The sequence below is a fragment of the Acipenser ruthenus genome, chromosome 9, assembly GCF_902713425.1.
Source record: "Acipenser ruthenus chromosome 9, fAciRut3.2 maternal haplotype, whole genome shotgun sequence".
NCBI classification, from domain to species: domain Eukaryota; kingdom Metazoa; phylum Chordata; class Actinopteri; order Acipenseriformes; family Acipenseridae; genus Acipenser; species Acipenser ruthenus.
Genome location: NC_081197.1, coordinates 7,221,562 through 7,237,485, shown reverse-complemented (window position 1 = coordinate 7,237,485; position 15,924 = coordinate 7,221,562). Strand labels below are relative to the sequence as shown.

General features: G+C 37.2%; 1 protein-coding gene across 10 annotated transcripts in view; it reads right to left on the bottom strand.

Moving 5' to 3' along the window:
• Positions 1-1,289: 1,289 nt before the first annotated feature.
• Positions 1,290-15,924, bottom strand: part of LOC117405186 (protein FAM168A-like) — a 62,223-nt gene continuing 47,588 nt past the window's right edge. For 7 of the 10 annotated variants that reach the window (XM_059031009.1, XM_059031012.1, XM_059031011.1 and 4 more), the window contains 5 exons: positions 13,160-13,282; positions 9,634-9,776; positions 8,272-8,446; positions 7,381-7,512; positions 1,290-6,459 (listed from right to left, as the gene is read on the bottom strand). In XM_059031009.1, coding sequence (XP_058886992.1) covers positions 7,400-7,512; positions 8,272-8,446; positions 9,634-9,776; positions 13,160-13,282 — 554 coding nt within the window. In that variant the 3' untranslated portion in view covers positions 1,290-6,459; positions 7,381-7,399. The remainder of the gene's footprint in view (positions 6,460-7,380; positions 7,513-8,271; positions 8,447-9,633; positions 9,777-13,159; positions 13,283-15,924) is intronic. The other 3 variants (XM_059031013.1, XM_059031016.1, XM_059031018.1) reach the window with 1 other exon arrangement.

Below are 15,924 nucleotides of genomic sequence, written 5' to 3'. Positions count from 1 at the left end.
GCAATTAACAGAGCAATAAAACTATCGGTAACTGAACACGGCAGACTTCCTGATTTCCACGGTGGGGTTGTTTTAATTCATAGTTCTGCATTCATTTTCTAATGTGGGTTTTAAGGTCCCAAAACTCAGGAAACCGTCAAGTAATTCATAATAGATGGAAAAGATGACATCTGTTCACTTCAGAAGTTGTTATGTAATAAATGAAATAAATGTTTGATGAGACTGTACATAATGATCCAAGCAGGAAAAAAAAAGAATGATTGAAAACACAGTATATTAAGAAAGCAATGACACTCAACAGGGTGTTCAAATATAGTCCAATATCCGCACGCCTAGGGGTGCCTGTTGAACAGCTTAAACATACAGGCTGTGAGACATAGTTAAACACCCTGGAGTGTGTCATTACACTTATAAAAAGGCACACCCCTCCCAAAGGGAATTGGTTGTCAAGTGAATCAGGCAGACAGCCGTGTTGCTATGGTGTCATATCTGCACAGGTTGGAACACTTGTTAACCAGTGAGATGGTTCCCCCTATTCTGGGCATTTTATAAATAAGAAATTAAATATTATAAAAAATGTAGACGATATAAAAAAACAAAATGGTTGTACTTTCACTGTCCACTGCAATATCCAGTGTTTCAGCCTTTCCTTATTGAAATCCATTATCCCTGAACAATCATTTGAAGTTGTGTTTTTATTTTATTTATTTGTATTATTAGGTCAGACATTAAGGGGTATTGTATAAGTGGTGGTACACGGATGCCCTGTAAGCAATTTCCTTCATTTCAGCCCTGTATACTTAAAACAGCATGCTTAACTACAGCAGCTACCAGAAGGAAAAAAAAAAAAGATTGCACTAACATTTAAAACATCGGAAATGTTTATTATGCAAGAAGCATCAAGTAAGATTCTAAACAATAGTGACTCACAGCTCACTGGCACTCAAAAGGAAGTGAGGAACTTCATTTATGAGAAGGGAAACACTTCCTGCAGCTGCAAGTCCTTTTGCTTCCTCCTATGTGACCTCCTCTATGAATGATGTGCACTACCCCTTAACATCCTGTCAAATGCTTTTTGGCAGGTTGTGTACATAGTAATCTGGTGTAAAACAAATACAAAAAAACAGCCCACAGGAATATAGGCTCACCACAGTAGGTGAACTGAACTTCATGTTTTTCATGTTTAAAAGCTCAATAAAGTTGTTTCCTTGCCTGACTGTTGTTGTGGTTTCTATAAAGGGAATGTGGAATAAAGTGCAAATAAAAACAGACCAGAAACTATAAAGTGGTTTTGTTTTTTGGAAAGATTTTTAATAGTTATTGAATGTTCTACATCTTACAGTAAATATCATACAATTACAAACTTGGCTTAATTCTGTCACAGAGATCACTAACTGATCTTCAAAAACAAAAACAATAATAAAACCAGATGTGCACTTCATATTCACAAGCCTAGACTGTGTGGGTCTTTCCGCTTCATAGGTGCTGTTTCTTCAAACACTCTAGAAAAAAGTTTGGAAGACATTCTTGAATTTCCACTTTTTGCTTCACAATTAGTGTTCTAATATAAAATTTAAATTAAGTTCCAAAGCTGCAATTGAAATAGAATTAAATAAAATCTGAACTTAATAGTGTAAATCTTTCATAATCTGTTCAGCCCTGTGCCATTAAACATTCCAAGCAACACAATATTTGTATCAGTAAAAAAAAAATTAAAAAATTTTTTTTTAAAAAAAGATTAGTTTTTTTGCCAACCTGCACATCCCTGTTATTTTTTCGGTGTATTAAAGCTGTATTTAACCTGGTCAGATTTGAAAGAAGAGATGCACATTAAATTGTATTTTTATGTACCAAATGTAATCTTTTGTCACTATTTCAAATGTTTTCCTGGAAAACCTCTTCCTAAAATGTGTTTTGTTTCTATTTTTTATTCTTATTTCCTTGACAATTTCATCTAGACACACAAAGTTCCAAATGAATTTAGAAAGTTCTAATTTTATTTCACGTCCTACTTCCGCACACCTGAAAAACATCACAGTTTGGAACGAACGGAGAAACAAATCTGTTAAACTGTCATTATTATAGGAACATTAGAAACGCACATTACGTTGCTTGAAATATCAATATACTGCATAGGACACCACATGGACACGTGGCAATCTAAGAGCAATAACAGATGTAAAAAAGGTGGCCATTTCTGACAAAGAAAACCAAACAATTGTATTATTTAAGTGCTCCCCAAGATGCCTTGACAAATTAAGAAGAAATTGTGTGTGTACATAGAAGCTGTAAACAAAGCTACAGCAGTGCTATAATTTTGATAACTAATACAGGCCAGAGAGTTACCAGGAGCGCAATGAGATAGGAAGCAGTGCCGGGATGTGTGTATATTTTAGAGGCTGGCATTACCATAGCAGCAGCTTTCCCCATTGACTCATTCTGGAATCCAATTGTTTTACTGCTAAACCTGTTCTAGACCAGTTCTGTGTCTAGAGTCGACAGGCATACAATGCAGTTCAGAGCTAAATTATTTCACAATTTTCTAAAATGTTTTACATTTTACACACCAAACCCTTCTCTAGACCGATAGTTCTCAAATGTGGTCCATTGCAATCAGTTAATATCTTTGTAAGTATTTAAGTCAGACTTGGCCACTTTTCACATCTGTCAGTGTGTTTTGCTTTGCCTCGTCCTAAGTGAAAGAAAATGTTACAAAGCTCTTATAAAAACAAAAAAATCCCACAGACTTGTGTTCTGAAATGCTCCCTGAAGCTCAAAGAAGCATCCAACTTCAGTTCAACCAGAAAAGTTCCTCTATTTAAGAATAAACATCAATCAATAAAACTTAAATAACACTTATGGTAAAAAGCGCTTAAATTACATATCAGAACTGAAAAAGGTTTTTACCTAAGTTATTATTATTTTTTTTTATTATTTTTTTTTGTTTGTTTGTTTAAAATACCGGAGGCAATATTCATACACACGGACTAATCTCTGGAAGTTAATTTTTTTTAAATTTGATTTTCTTGTTTTGTACTCCAAGTACTTCAACATTAAACTGGGCCAGTACAACTATTAAAATGTATTGTTCAAGTCTTGCATTACAGTACATTTTTTTTAGCAAAGACCTACAAAAGATTGTTCAATGGTCTTTGTTTTGGGAGAAACAGTCCCAGTATGGCTGAACTATGTAACCAGCTCTATATTCTCTAGTTATTACATACTCCCATTTGTGTCAAATGTTTAATGTCTGTAGAAAACAGCCATGGCATGGGCAAAGGTATTATCACAGGAAATTGCTTCATCTAATTTCTATTCTGGGAACTTTTCCATTCATTAGCCCTAGTGACCATAGCAAGGTGCTTCACAGTTAACCATACTCATTATGGTCATTATTTTCCCATGGCAAATTGAAGTCAAGACCAGGAAAACACGAAGAAGTTGACTGTTTTTTTTCTTCTTTTTGTATTTAATTAAACATGTATTATTCTGGAAACAGCCTATTAAAGCTGCAGGGCGCCCAATCCTGTGTTAAAAGAGGCTCTTGTACGATATGTTAAGAGTGTATTAGTTCACATCAGTGAATTTAATGCAGACACTTTCTCAATGTGAATGCCTAAAAAAAAACACTTCGGTACCTATGGTTCTTTGTCCCTGTTTAGAAATGTGTTTGTTTAAAGAACAGACACTGAAGTGGATTGTACACATTTCCATCAGTTAGGGGACTGGGACCAATTTGCTGTTTCTAATTGGAGATATTGAAAAGTAAATGAGACATCGAATGGTATTTTATTGTCAATAAAGCAGTTTGTATTTCGTCATTAAAAATGCTGGCTTCCAGCTGAGCTGCGAGGGCAGATTTAATAAAAATGCATGTTCAGTTTACAAATTGGGAGTGTTTTAGCTCATGTAAAACATGTATAACCTAATCAATTTCCATAATGCATTTTTACATGTTAGAATGATATAAAACCATGGAATGTGATTTAAACAGACAAGAGAAAACCACAGAATATTAAACCAGAAGTTCCACTCCCAACATATAACTGCTTGCAAGCCAGACAACTGGCCATCTTTTAAACTTTTACCCATGCATGACCGACTTCTTATTACATTTTTTAATAAGACATCATTTAGGAAATATGATAAACCTCAAGAAAAAAAAAAAAATAGGAAAACCAAGGTTACAGTCTTTACAGTATCTACCTCACGCAACCATGCTTTGTAAGGACAAGATTGGGTTTTATGCATACACAGTATAACACATCCACACTGTATAGATTATACATGCCATTACATACGTGAATATTTTTTTTTCTTCTTATCTGGCTAATACTTTGCTAAATGTGTTTATTTATTTAATTTTTTTGCTATAGTAGTTCAAATGGTTGCTACTTGAAATCAGTGGTTAACTAGCCTCAACAACAAATGGTAGTGTTATATATGTAGTTATTTATATTCCTCTTACATAGACAGACCAAAGGGGTACCATATATTTCACTGGCTTTTTAATAAAAAGCTCCTTCAAAAGAGCCCATGTGAATTTAAAAGTACCTTTTAATTAGCATAGTTTATTATAAATGTTCTGTGCAACATATCTAAACACCATCATTTAATAGAGTTACTCTGATATGTGGTCACTATTACTGAATTTAAATGTAGAGACTGATGTGCAAAGACCCAGTCTGCAGTAGATACAGAGCCACACAGTTCTGTACTATCATTGAGAGATGATATTCCAACTGACTTGAAAAATCATAGTGTTGCAAACACACCAAGACGAATCACAATCTTGGTCAGCGAGTGTGTTTCTATGCGAGTCTGGAGTGTGTAAAACGAGCCAGTATTTTAAAAAAAAAGACAAAGTGGTGTGTCCGCAGGCAAAGAACGAAGGGTTAAATACAGGACAGGAGTGGAGCACAGCAATGTGTTATTTGGATGTTTGCCCATCTTTCAATATCCTTCAAAAGCCTGAGTGTTTACTCTTTCTCTTACCATCTAGTCATTCGCTGCGTTTCCCTTGTGTGTAAGGGCATTCCTGTCAGTTGCTCAGGTAGGTCATTTGCTTTAACACGAATAAAGCATTACTAAACATCCTGGGAAAACAACCGTTCCAGTGCAAGAAACAGCTGAAATCGTTTGGATTAGAAGATTTTAGAAGTGGAAACATGCAAGTTGCTGTAGCCCAGGGGAGCAACATGATAAACAAATACCAGCCTAAAACCCTCCAATGAGGCGACGCTGAAACTGATCCGCCTTCAATCTGCTCTTGCCCAATACCTACTACCGGGACTCTGTCAACAAGTTTAAAGATGACAAGTCTCTCCCCTTGGCAAGAAGATCCTAACCCGTTGGGTATTTCTTACACATTTAAAAACATTTTAATTAATCTCCCCACTACATTTCCACCACTATTCTTATAGCTTAAGATTTTTTGCTAAATTGTGTTGGTCTATACAGAACATATTGTCAACAGTGTGTTTTACAGGGTCTATATTTGCCTGTAATGGATATAGGGCAATATCCTTCCTTGAGTCGCCAATTACGAATGGGTTTGACATTTCCAAAAGCTGTTCTTTTCATTTGTAACCTCAGCCTAAAGTTCTATGCACTGTACTTATCCAGTGCAGGTGCCTATCTCTATCTCCAAGTCCCTTTAAATCCTTAACATTTTCCTGAATAGTTCTGTTAACCAATCTGCCACCAATCCTCCAATGGATGACTGCTTCAGTTCAGTGGGGGGCTACTTTCTCAACTTCATTAAATCCTCTGCCTTATATATATCTGTATATATAAATAAATATTTATTTAGATTTCAGATCTTTACGGTACTAATAAAACTGCTTCCTAGATCCAGCAGTAAAAGCTAATGTTACGGACTTAACTAGTGAGAATCGAAGTTTATTACCACATTTATACTGTCATACAGCAGATAAATAATAATAATAATAATTATTAGTCTACCTAATAAATCACTAGTAAACTGGAAGACACCCTTTTCATTATTGGAAGATGAATGGAATTTTCAAACCAAATTGGAAGAAAAAATAAATGATGCATAAAAGTCTGTCAGCCATTTTTCAATAAGACGCTGTGCTAATGTCTATTTTTTTGTTTTTGTTGGTTTTGCTTTCATTTTGACAGCGTAAGAAAATAATGCATACATTCTCACCACTGAACTGGCCCTGTGCTGAAACTATAGAAATAACTAGAATTACAAAAAAGAGCATTACTACTACCACTGGTCTGTGTCAGTCTGGAGTTACTGTGAAATAAAATAAATGGAAAAAACAAGGAGGCAGAAATTTGGAAAAAAGCAGCTTTTACAAAAATCACTAAAAAGAATGCATAAAGTGAACCGAGCACTTTTTTGTTCTTGCAAACACTCGGTGCTGTGGTGTGGGCACTCGAGCACCAATGTAAGACTTGAGTAGTTGCATACAATGTTTGACTCCAGATCTGGAAGAAAGAAAAAACAGTAAAAACAAACACACTGTTATCAGGCATGTATTCTCTTTGTGCAACAGCTGTTCGCTTACATTTAAAATCTGTAAACTGTGCAAATAGATCGATAATGATACTTGTGCATGTCTTTTACATTACCACTTTTCATAAAAAAAAAGTTCTAAATGGATTGAATGCAGGTTTCTGTTGAGTTGGTCTACTGTAGACTTGCACTGTAACACTTCAGGGGGTTACTCAACACAGATCCTGCATGGTAACACATTTTCCAAAATCAATTAGATCTCTGAACTAACACAATTTTACTAACACAATTTAAAAAAAAGAACAATTGCAGCCTTCGTAATCCAGGCTGTTCAATTACTTTAAAATGTATAGATCATTCAAATCAAGGAAAGCTGGCAGCTGTTTGTTTTGTTTTTTTTTTACTTTAGGAAATATTTCCATGAGACTATGACAAGGGCCCCCTGATATTTAAGCTTTAAATGCAGCACTGTCAATCTCTCTATACTTGGCTTTACTCCTAGAAATTATATCTGTTATACGATTGTTCTACAACGACATCTCAGATACAGACTTTTTGATTATTTATTTCTTAGCAGACGCCCTTATCCAGGGCGACTTACAATTGTTACACACTCCACACTGCTGCCCTAGAATCTCTCCTAGAATCAACTATTTATACAAAACACAGAAACTGCTCTGCAAAGGTTTTCTGGTTTCACTACAATATCCTTCATTTGTTCAATAGCTGCCAATTAAAAAAATGAAATAATAAAAACATACAACAGTTGAGGTTGCTTCCTGCAACTTCTTCAGATTACTTTTGAAAATGTGCTTTAGTGCTGTCAGTGGCCAAATGCTGTAACAGCAGGAAGTAGAATGAAGGAATTTACATTTCACTACAAAGTCACTTACATGAAATGGGCCGGTGAGTTTACCAGTGTGGGGGCACATAGCTGTACCCAGGTGTTCCTTGAGGCCGGTATGTTGGCACGGAAACGGGATGTGGGCCTATTGGAGTGTGCTGAGGCGTTGTCAGCAAGGTCCCTGAACAGGAAAAATAAAATGTAAGAGAGAGTCAACAACAACTGAAATGTCAGGTCGGTAATAAAATGTCTCCCACAGAACTAAAGCACCTAAACTAACAGTCACATACCAGGGGCAGATTATTTAATCAGCCTCACCAGGGGCTGACAGACAACAGCAAGTGGGGAACACTGCACTGAATAATTAATACTGGTGCTGAACTCTCCACACTGCAGGTCAGAATACAGGTCTAGTTGAGAACTCCTCTCAAAACCCCAGACTTGTAAGGTTACTTAGGTTTTAAGAGAGGGCTGTCCACATGATAGCAAGTGAACCATATATGAGCTCCACAACATGGCTCTTTTGATGAGACTATCCCCTTTTAAGACAGATAGTTGTCTTTGGTAGAAAGTAAGGACCTTTTGACATGTCTATGCTAAAAATACAGCGTCTTGAGACAGGTTTTTAGTTTTAGTAAAGTAAACCTAATTAAGTTTACAGTCGGAAATTAATTCAATTTATAATTGGGATTTTTGTGAGGTTGTATGGCAAAAAAAAAAAAAAAAAAAAAACACAACACAAAACCTATAACAGTAAGTCTGGATTTTCAGTCATTTATCTTAAGTTAAATCAAGTGTAAAGGGAGCTAGAACTTTAAAAAAAAAAAAAAAAAAAAAAAAGTACAACTTTGATTAAATAAATTGAAGATCTGTCAGGATAGGACACTTAAAATCTGCAAGCTCAATAAAACCAACAGAGCCACTGTACATCCCATCATACCTGCTGACATTGCCATGGTGGTCCCGGCAACCATACCCATGGCGACCCCATTGGTCCTGGGGGCGGGGACTGGGGCAGGGTAGATGGCAGAGGGAATGCTGTTAGGCTGCACCACGGTGGTGTGGTGGATTACATGAGGCTGGGCTGCATACATAGGCTGTGTGTAATAAGCTCCCTGCGAGGAGGAGGAGAGAGGAGAAAAGCGGAGGAACAATCATGAGTTATACTGTTTGTACAGAACACGTGCCACTCCATGGCCTCCATGTCACCACAGTATCTAATGCGAGCCTGAATCGTACAGGCTCAGTTCTCAGCCATATTCCCCTTGCTTTCAGATTGTCAGATGTCTCAAAGTGAGGAAAACCTTTTTTTTTGGGAAATTAAAAGCCGAGAGGCTGTTTAATAGGTAAGAAAGATTACTAAAGTGCAAGGCATTTAACTTTTTTATTGTTCCTACATTGGACATCAGGTTTTCTATCCTACTGCCTTATCCCAAACCCCTCTAAAGAAAATAAAATAAGACAGCAGAACTTGTACAGTGTGGGGTGTTCTGCAAACCTAATTGAAAATATGAGCCCTTTACTGCCCTGGGTTTGTTCCTATACCTATTTAATGCCTATTTTTTCAATGTTAAATATATTGGACACTGGGCAGCAAAGGGTTAAAAACAATATAACCCTACAGTACAGTGCACAGTACTGCTTACAGAGAAAAATGGACTGCTGACAAAAAGACAATTACCTTTTCAAATCTAATAAACTGCCAGGACTTTGTTAAAGGTGCTAACTGGAAAAAAAATAGGACTATAAAAAGTCCTTTTGTATTGGGATGAGGTTACATTCTCAATGATAATGGAAGACTGGAGTCTTTCTTACTGCAGTAATGTTCAATTACAGGATTGTTTCCTATGACAGTAATGGATTAGACTGCACTGGTAGCAGGGCCATGTGAGGCCAAGGGTGCAGGCAGTCAGTGCAAGGAACAAAAACAAATACGGAAGTGAAATAACCACTGCAAGCAACAAAAACCTCTCTAACAGTGTTAACTCTAACAAAAAGCTGCATCAGCACTTTGCAAGTCTGGTTCTCCGAACAATTTGGCAAACATGCTGATCTGCTTTGTACTGTAAACTGCGACAAAAGTGGAAACGTTTACAAGCAGGCGATCGTACCCTGCTAACGAATGACTGCTAACTTTATTGTTATATCTGTGTAACTTTCAAGAAAAGTACACAGAACAATGCGACAAAAACAACAACAACGCAGCTTTAACTTGGAGAGCCCAGGCACCGCACACACCACGCGGCTTTACTAAAAGCAATACAGAAACACCAAGACAGCACAGCGTGGCAAATGCACCTACCTGGGCATAGAGATTCTGCTGTGGATAGGCACTTCTGATTGGATACATGGCAGTCTGGTAGGGGTTTGGTGATGGGGAGTAGGGTGGAGGGGCTCCATTAGTCTGAGTTGGAGGGACCTTATAGGGAGTCCCAGCAGTGTATCCTTAAGAGAACAAAACAAGAAACACATTACAATTTCAAGCTTCAACTCTCACCTAATATCCATAAACAATGCATCGAGTTACAACACTTCAGTAACGTCAACCGACCCCCACAACACAGATCAAAGCATTACAGTAAAACCTGTATATCGACAGTCCTCTGAATGAAGGGGTTACCTGCTCTGAACAGCCAGTAGACATTAGAATTGACTCTCTTGTTTCTGTTTATTCAACAGAAGGACAGAAGCCCTTCTAATAAGCAGCCACCAATATTTAGTCCATTTGGTGACCAGTTAATACAGGTTCTACAGTTTTGTATGAGATACAGAATGCATATTAACAGTCATTACGGTTATTTATGATAAATGTATGATATAATATGTGACATTACTACTATGGTCATCTGTATGACAAATGTAAATTAAGAAATGAGACCACGTCATGAAAATTATAAAAGGGGCAGTACAAAGCTTTGCATACTAAGAATCAACCAGTGAATAAACTAAACTAGAAGATGAATGCTGCAAGTCATATTTCAAAGTTAAAGACCTTAACAGAAGCATTCTCAAAGCGTGTCAATCATGCCCCAATGCCGCCCTCTCCTGGTAAATGGTGGTAACACAGTGGGAGGACAAGCTTTGGTATAAAAGCAAATGCTCTGGAATGCTGACAACAGGTGATTTTCAAACATCTTTATAATAAGCTGGATGATTCATTACTAATTTAATGAACAGCAGTTTAACTAGTAACTGAATTAAAGGTTATTCAATGAAGTGCTGACAGGTGCTAATGCACAGCTCCACAGTGGTTATTACTAGAAAGTGGCTTCAAGCAGTTACCAAAGCTTTTTCCTTAATGTGCCTTTGATGTGACCGGGTACTTTACAAATGATCACAAGAATAATGTGAAACATCAATAAATAGATGTTTAAAAGAAAAAAAAACAAATCACAGGAAGACAAGTTTTTGTGAACCAAAAAGTTACTGTTTATCGCAGTACAGCAGACAATTCAATTCTAACAGAGAAAGAAAAGAAAAGGTTGCTAAATATTGTCACAGAAATGTACTCTAGACCGTGGTTAGTAAATGCATCCTAAAACAGGATTATCTCCAACTGCGTTAGGCGTATCTGTATCTTGTTAACTTATTGTCGCACGCTTTCTACCTACGCTTAAACCCGAATCACTCAATCAACTTCAATATAACCGTTCCTTTATTTCCCTTGGAGGCAAAACTGTTGTAGCAGTTTGTGCATTTTAGCCTCACAGAGGGAGGGTGCATCGTAAACAAGTGAAATGAACATGACATCAGCCCCTTTGGAATACGTGACTGCATTAGGCCTCCACTGACTTAGCACTCCTGCTTTTAACTATTGCAATATCCATCTCACACTTCACACCCCTGCGCTCTCAGCTGGTAGAAAAGCCTGGAATGGGCTCCTGCGAGACTGTCTGAACCCCATTCTGTTCAACACACCCGCACACATCCCTGTGTTGTGTTTATTTTTATTTTCTTCCACATAGTATTACAGAAATCAGGAAATGTATCTTCAAGATCTTATACATGCAAGTACAAATTGGTACAATTGTGCTTGGGTAATAATACAAGCATACTGATGACACCACAGTAATATTAAGAACACCTTTACCCTATGGTGTCCTTCAGTTTGTAAACCTAGGGTTGTTATGATTCAAACAGGAAATTGTAAAGCTCAGTAGCTGCTTTGTATTGCAGTCACGTTATTTAACACAACAATTCCATAAATGCTATGGAAATGAAATATCAAATGTTAACTGGCTGTAATGTTGGTGTGAGCCCATTACACCAAATACACGTCTGCATAAGCAGTTACTGGCATTACAAACCTTTACATGAGCTCAACAGGGTGAGGAAGGACAGCACTGTGGAAGAGGTGCGGCTCATTAGACTTGGCCTACTAAAAACCATGCCGGCCAAAAGCCTTTTCTTTCTGCTTTTTAAACAAAAAAAAAGTTTTTTTTTCCCCCTTTCCTTTTAATGAAATTTTCATTTAATGTGAACAGCAACACAAAAACACATTTTGTTAATCCTCCAAGAAAAGTGGCATTGCTAACAATTTTTTTTCCAGTTTCTAAAATGTAGGTCAAATCCAGATCAGCTTTATTCATCCATGCTTATTTTTTTAATTGAAAAATGTATCGTCAAGCAGCTGGCAGACAGCTCGGAGCAAATAAACATGCACAAGTTTTTAAATATCGTGGATGCAGATGCTGTGCTTTCATAACTTACAAAGTATTCATATTCAGGATAACAGCATTTTTGCTCTCAGCACTACATTCCAAGATCTCTAAATACAGTATTTTAACTCAATAAAAAATGAGTCAAATTACATTAAAGAACGTTATAGTTCTGTCCAGTCCATTTCAATACAAACACTTACTGCACCTACCCTGTGCCTTATAGATCATCATAAAAGCAAAACAATTACAATGGCTAATATGGATGGGATTGAATTGAACTCCCATTGGTTTAACAGTTTGAGCCATTTCCAGTTTTAACAAAGTGCTAACCAAGGTTTTAAAAGACCATTTTCTTTTAAGCACGAGCAATATTAAATCAACAGTTGCAACTGGATCCTGGTTACTTGTCATTTCAAGTGTTGTAGTTAAAACTGACTCCAGTGATCTAGCTGCAAATCAGATAAGAATACCACAAACGCACTACCTTATCTATAGCGCTAGTCTATTTGAAATGATCATAATTAAAGCAGCAAAGATTCTCAGCATAATGAAAGGGAGACCAGTAATAAAATGGAAGCATTGGTCAGCACTCCTTTAATAGGCCGATTCCTTCGAGTCTATTTTAGGAGTACGGACTGACGTTAACCCAGTATATCTCCTAGCCACAAAATGAAAGTCAGGTATGTGGAACAACAAAAGTAAACCCAGGCAGAATGACTCAAGCTGCTATGCAATTACAAGAGCCCTCTTTCCATCTCTGGTTGCCATTTTCAAAATGCATGAGGTTAAAGCGATACAGGACCCCATGCCATTAAGGACCCCTATTAAAGCAATTACTTTGTTACCTTGTTATCATACAGGCACATAAGCTCAATGTGCAGAAGAGGTGAGCAGAACACAGATCAAACCCAAAGGCATTACAAAAACAGCAATAATGCGCTTATCTGCACAAAACCAAAGAGAGAAACAAATCTTGTGAAAAAGGGCACATGCGCTTATATTCGTGAAATTACATTGATTCCTTGTGTGGTCTGTTTTATCGCTGTAGTTGTTTTAGAATAAAGCTGTGGCTTGTGGATAGTCCCATAGCAACAGAAGAGCTGATTCTGAGATGCAACACTGAGCCCGCACAGGGTTAAAATCCATAAAAAAAACAAAGATATTTACTGAATGCAGCAGAAGAGGCTTGGTAAGTTCGGTTCTCAGTCCCAGCATCCACTGGGAGGTCATAGGAACCCTCAGTGGCACCAGAGGTTGAGGTCTGCGGCCAGCCCTGCTTCACCAGCAGCACTGCTTAGGCAGAGACAACAGAAGAAGGATGTTATACAGCATACACGCAAGAGGTGACCTGTAAACAGCGCAACCAGGCTTGATAGCTTTAGTAATGACTTTTTTTTTTTTAGATATGCAAAAATGTAAATATTTCCTACTGAATCAATATATAAAATTAGTTATTTGCCCACGCCTTATTTATTTTCCATGCTTCCACTCTACAATGACACGAAGGATCTAAAGTGAATTAAATGAGGGAACGTGGCTTTTAAAACACTAACAAACGAACCTTACTGCAGCACCTCACTGCTTTCCAGTCAGAAAAGTGTGCTGGTATGTGAAATCCAGTCCTCTTGTCAATGATTAAAAAAATAAATAAATAACAATACTCTCATACTGTGGAGTTCAAACTATAAACGAGTTTAGTTCGATCCTAGAAGAAAGCTTATTTGTATCGATTGAAAATAATGCACAGGCCTGTGACGTTAAGGCTCTGAAAAGCCATGCGAATGTTCTGATATTTCACATTTTTGTGAACAAAAGACAGCCAGCACTTCAACAGGAAGGCAGTGAAACAGCCATGAATCCATCTTCACCCGGTGTTACAGCTACTGTATGCATGCGATACGCCTTAAACCACAAACATACTGAACTCAAATCTACAGGGAGCCGAGCAAGGAACCTTGCATCATATTCCAAAATTATTATTATTATTAACAGCACTTATTAATTAGCTTAGTGTAATCAATAAGTGTTCTCGTCAAAAGCTTTACAGCATCAAGAGAGGTCAATCTTCATAAACCAATCATTAACCAATTAGACAAAAGCTTGGCAAATGGCTTCATCAGGAAAAAGCAACAAGGCAAATCATATATTTTAACCTTACATTTCTACAAAGGAATGTGTTCCACTTTTTTTATGTTTCGATCCATTAAATACATTTTTCTATGCATGAAACTTTTCTAGACAATTATACAAACCCGCAGTCAACGGTTTTAATAATATAAACCTATTTCATTTTGTTGAGTCATTTTCAATGTGATGTTACAGTACCTCTTTAAAAACAATTATAAGTGAGCTGGAAAGGAGGTTATATGCAAACTGTTGATGGAAATGGAAATGCTGCCTTGAGAAAAACATCAAAACTGTTGAGTTCTATTAACATAAAAAACCTAACTTGGCTCCTGGCGATAAGGGCAAACAAGTTTAGGTTTTTGGGTTGATTTTTCTCGTCTGCTATCTTTGTCAGGATCCTAGCTGAGTCATCTTACCAACATGTGGAAACTTGCTTTACAGAAATCACCAATAGTCCAAAAAATGGTTCATTTATGCACAGGATGTGCCCTAATTAAAAGAAAAAAAGATGTACTGCGAAAAAAATCCTCCCAACTCCTTTTAAATATACATTTTATTTCTCACAAGAAATGCCTAGATGTTTCTATTCATTCAAAATGTTTCAGAAAGACCCAGAAGCAGGTTTAAAATGCAGACCATGCACAGCAAGGACTGTTTAAAAGCCTGGTCTGTATCTGGGAGACAGAAGTGAAGGAGGAACCGCAGCACCTCAGAAAAGTACACCTCGTTACTGCAGTAATAAGCATTACTGTAAATGGATTTTGTGGTTTGTCTTTGGCATTTATCTCTCATTAGCTTTATGAACATAATTAGGGGTACCTATTTTATCGTGCTGATAATTTATTCGGTTTATTTTTTTTTTTTATGTCAATTCTGATTAAGTAAATACTTCTAATACAACAAGATCTTAAAACAGAAAAAATAAATACTGATAAAAAAAAGACGACAAAGAAAACGGTTGTAAGTAATAAATAATACTCCGATACACACATACGACCACAAGGGGGCATATGCAGCATATTTGATGCAGGTGTATTGGGAAAGGCACTGAAGGAACTTTCTTCTGCTGTGAAAATCAGTATCCACCCAGGTAATAAAGCAGAGGTTATACTTCTTACTCTTGTATGTGAACTGTACTGTTAAATCTTCGCATCACACTGAACCTGTCCGCCTCCTTTTTTTGCGTTTACTTTTATGGCACACCAACCAATAGTGAAAAAAAGTGAAAAAGTTACTTTCCTTCTATTTTGAGAATAGTAGGAAAGTAAAATAAAAATAAAAATAAAAAAACGGCGTTGGCAGAACTGTAATTTCCGCAACACACCAGAATGTTATTCACACGCTCGGCCCAGCTTTGAGGAGTTTGGAGGAAGTCCAGAGAAAGGGTTTTCTGAACCACCCCTTGGTATTCAATGGCTGGTTATTCATTTAAAGCTCTTCTAAATATAAAGATGTGTGGTGACAATGCTGTAAACGCAGGAATGTAGTCCAGTTTAACCAGGGGACATATTTATCATTTGATATTTCAACTGGGGGGGCTAGAAAAATACAAATGGATTTCCTGAAGACTGATGGGAATATAAAAAGGGCTCTCAATTGAATGTTTGTGATGAGGAAGTTACATGCAGGGGTCAGAAAAAAACTGTGAAACAGCATCAGGACCCTGTCTGCACTTCTGTGAACCATTCAGCGGTCCATGTGGTAGACGCGGCCTCTGGCTGGCCTGATAAAAGTGCCCTGGAGGGCAGGATTCTGGTTCACCACCTCTCACTTCCCCAAACCATATTGTGGAACCAGTGGTTTCC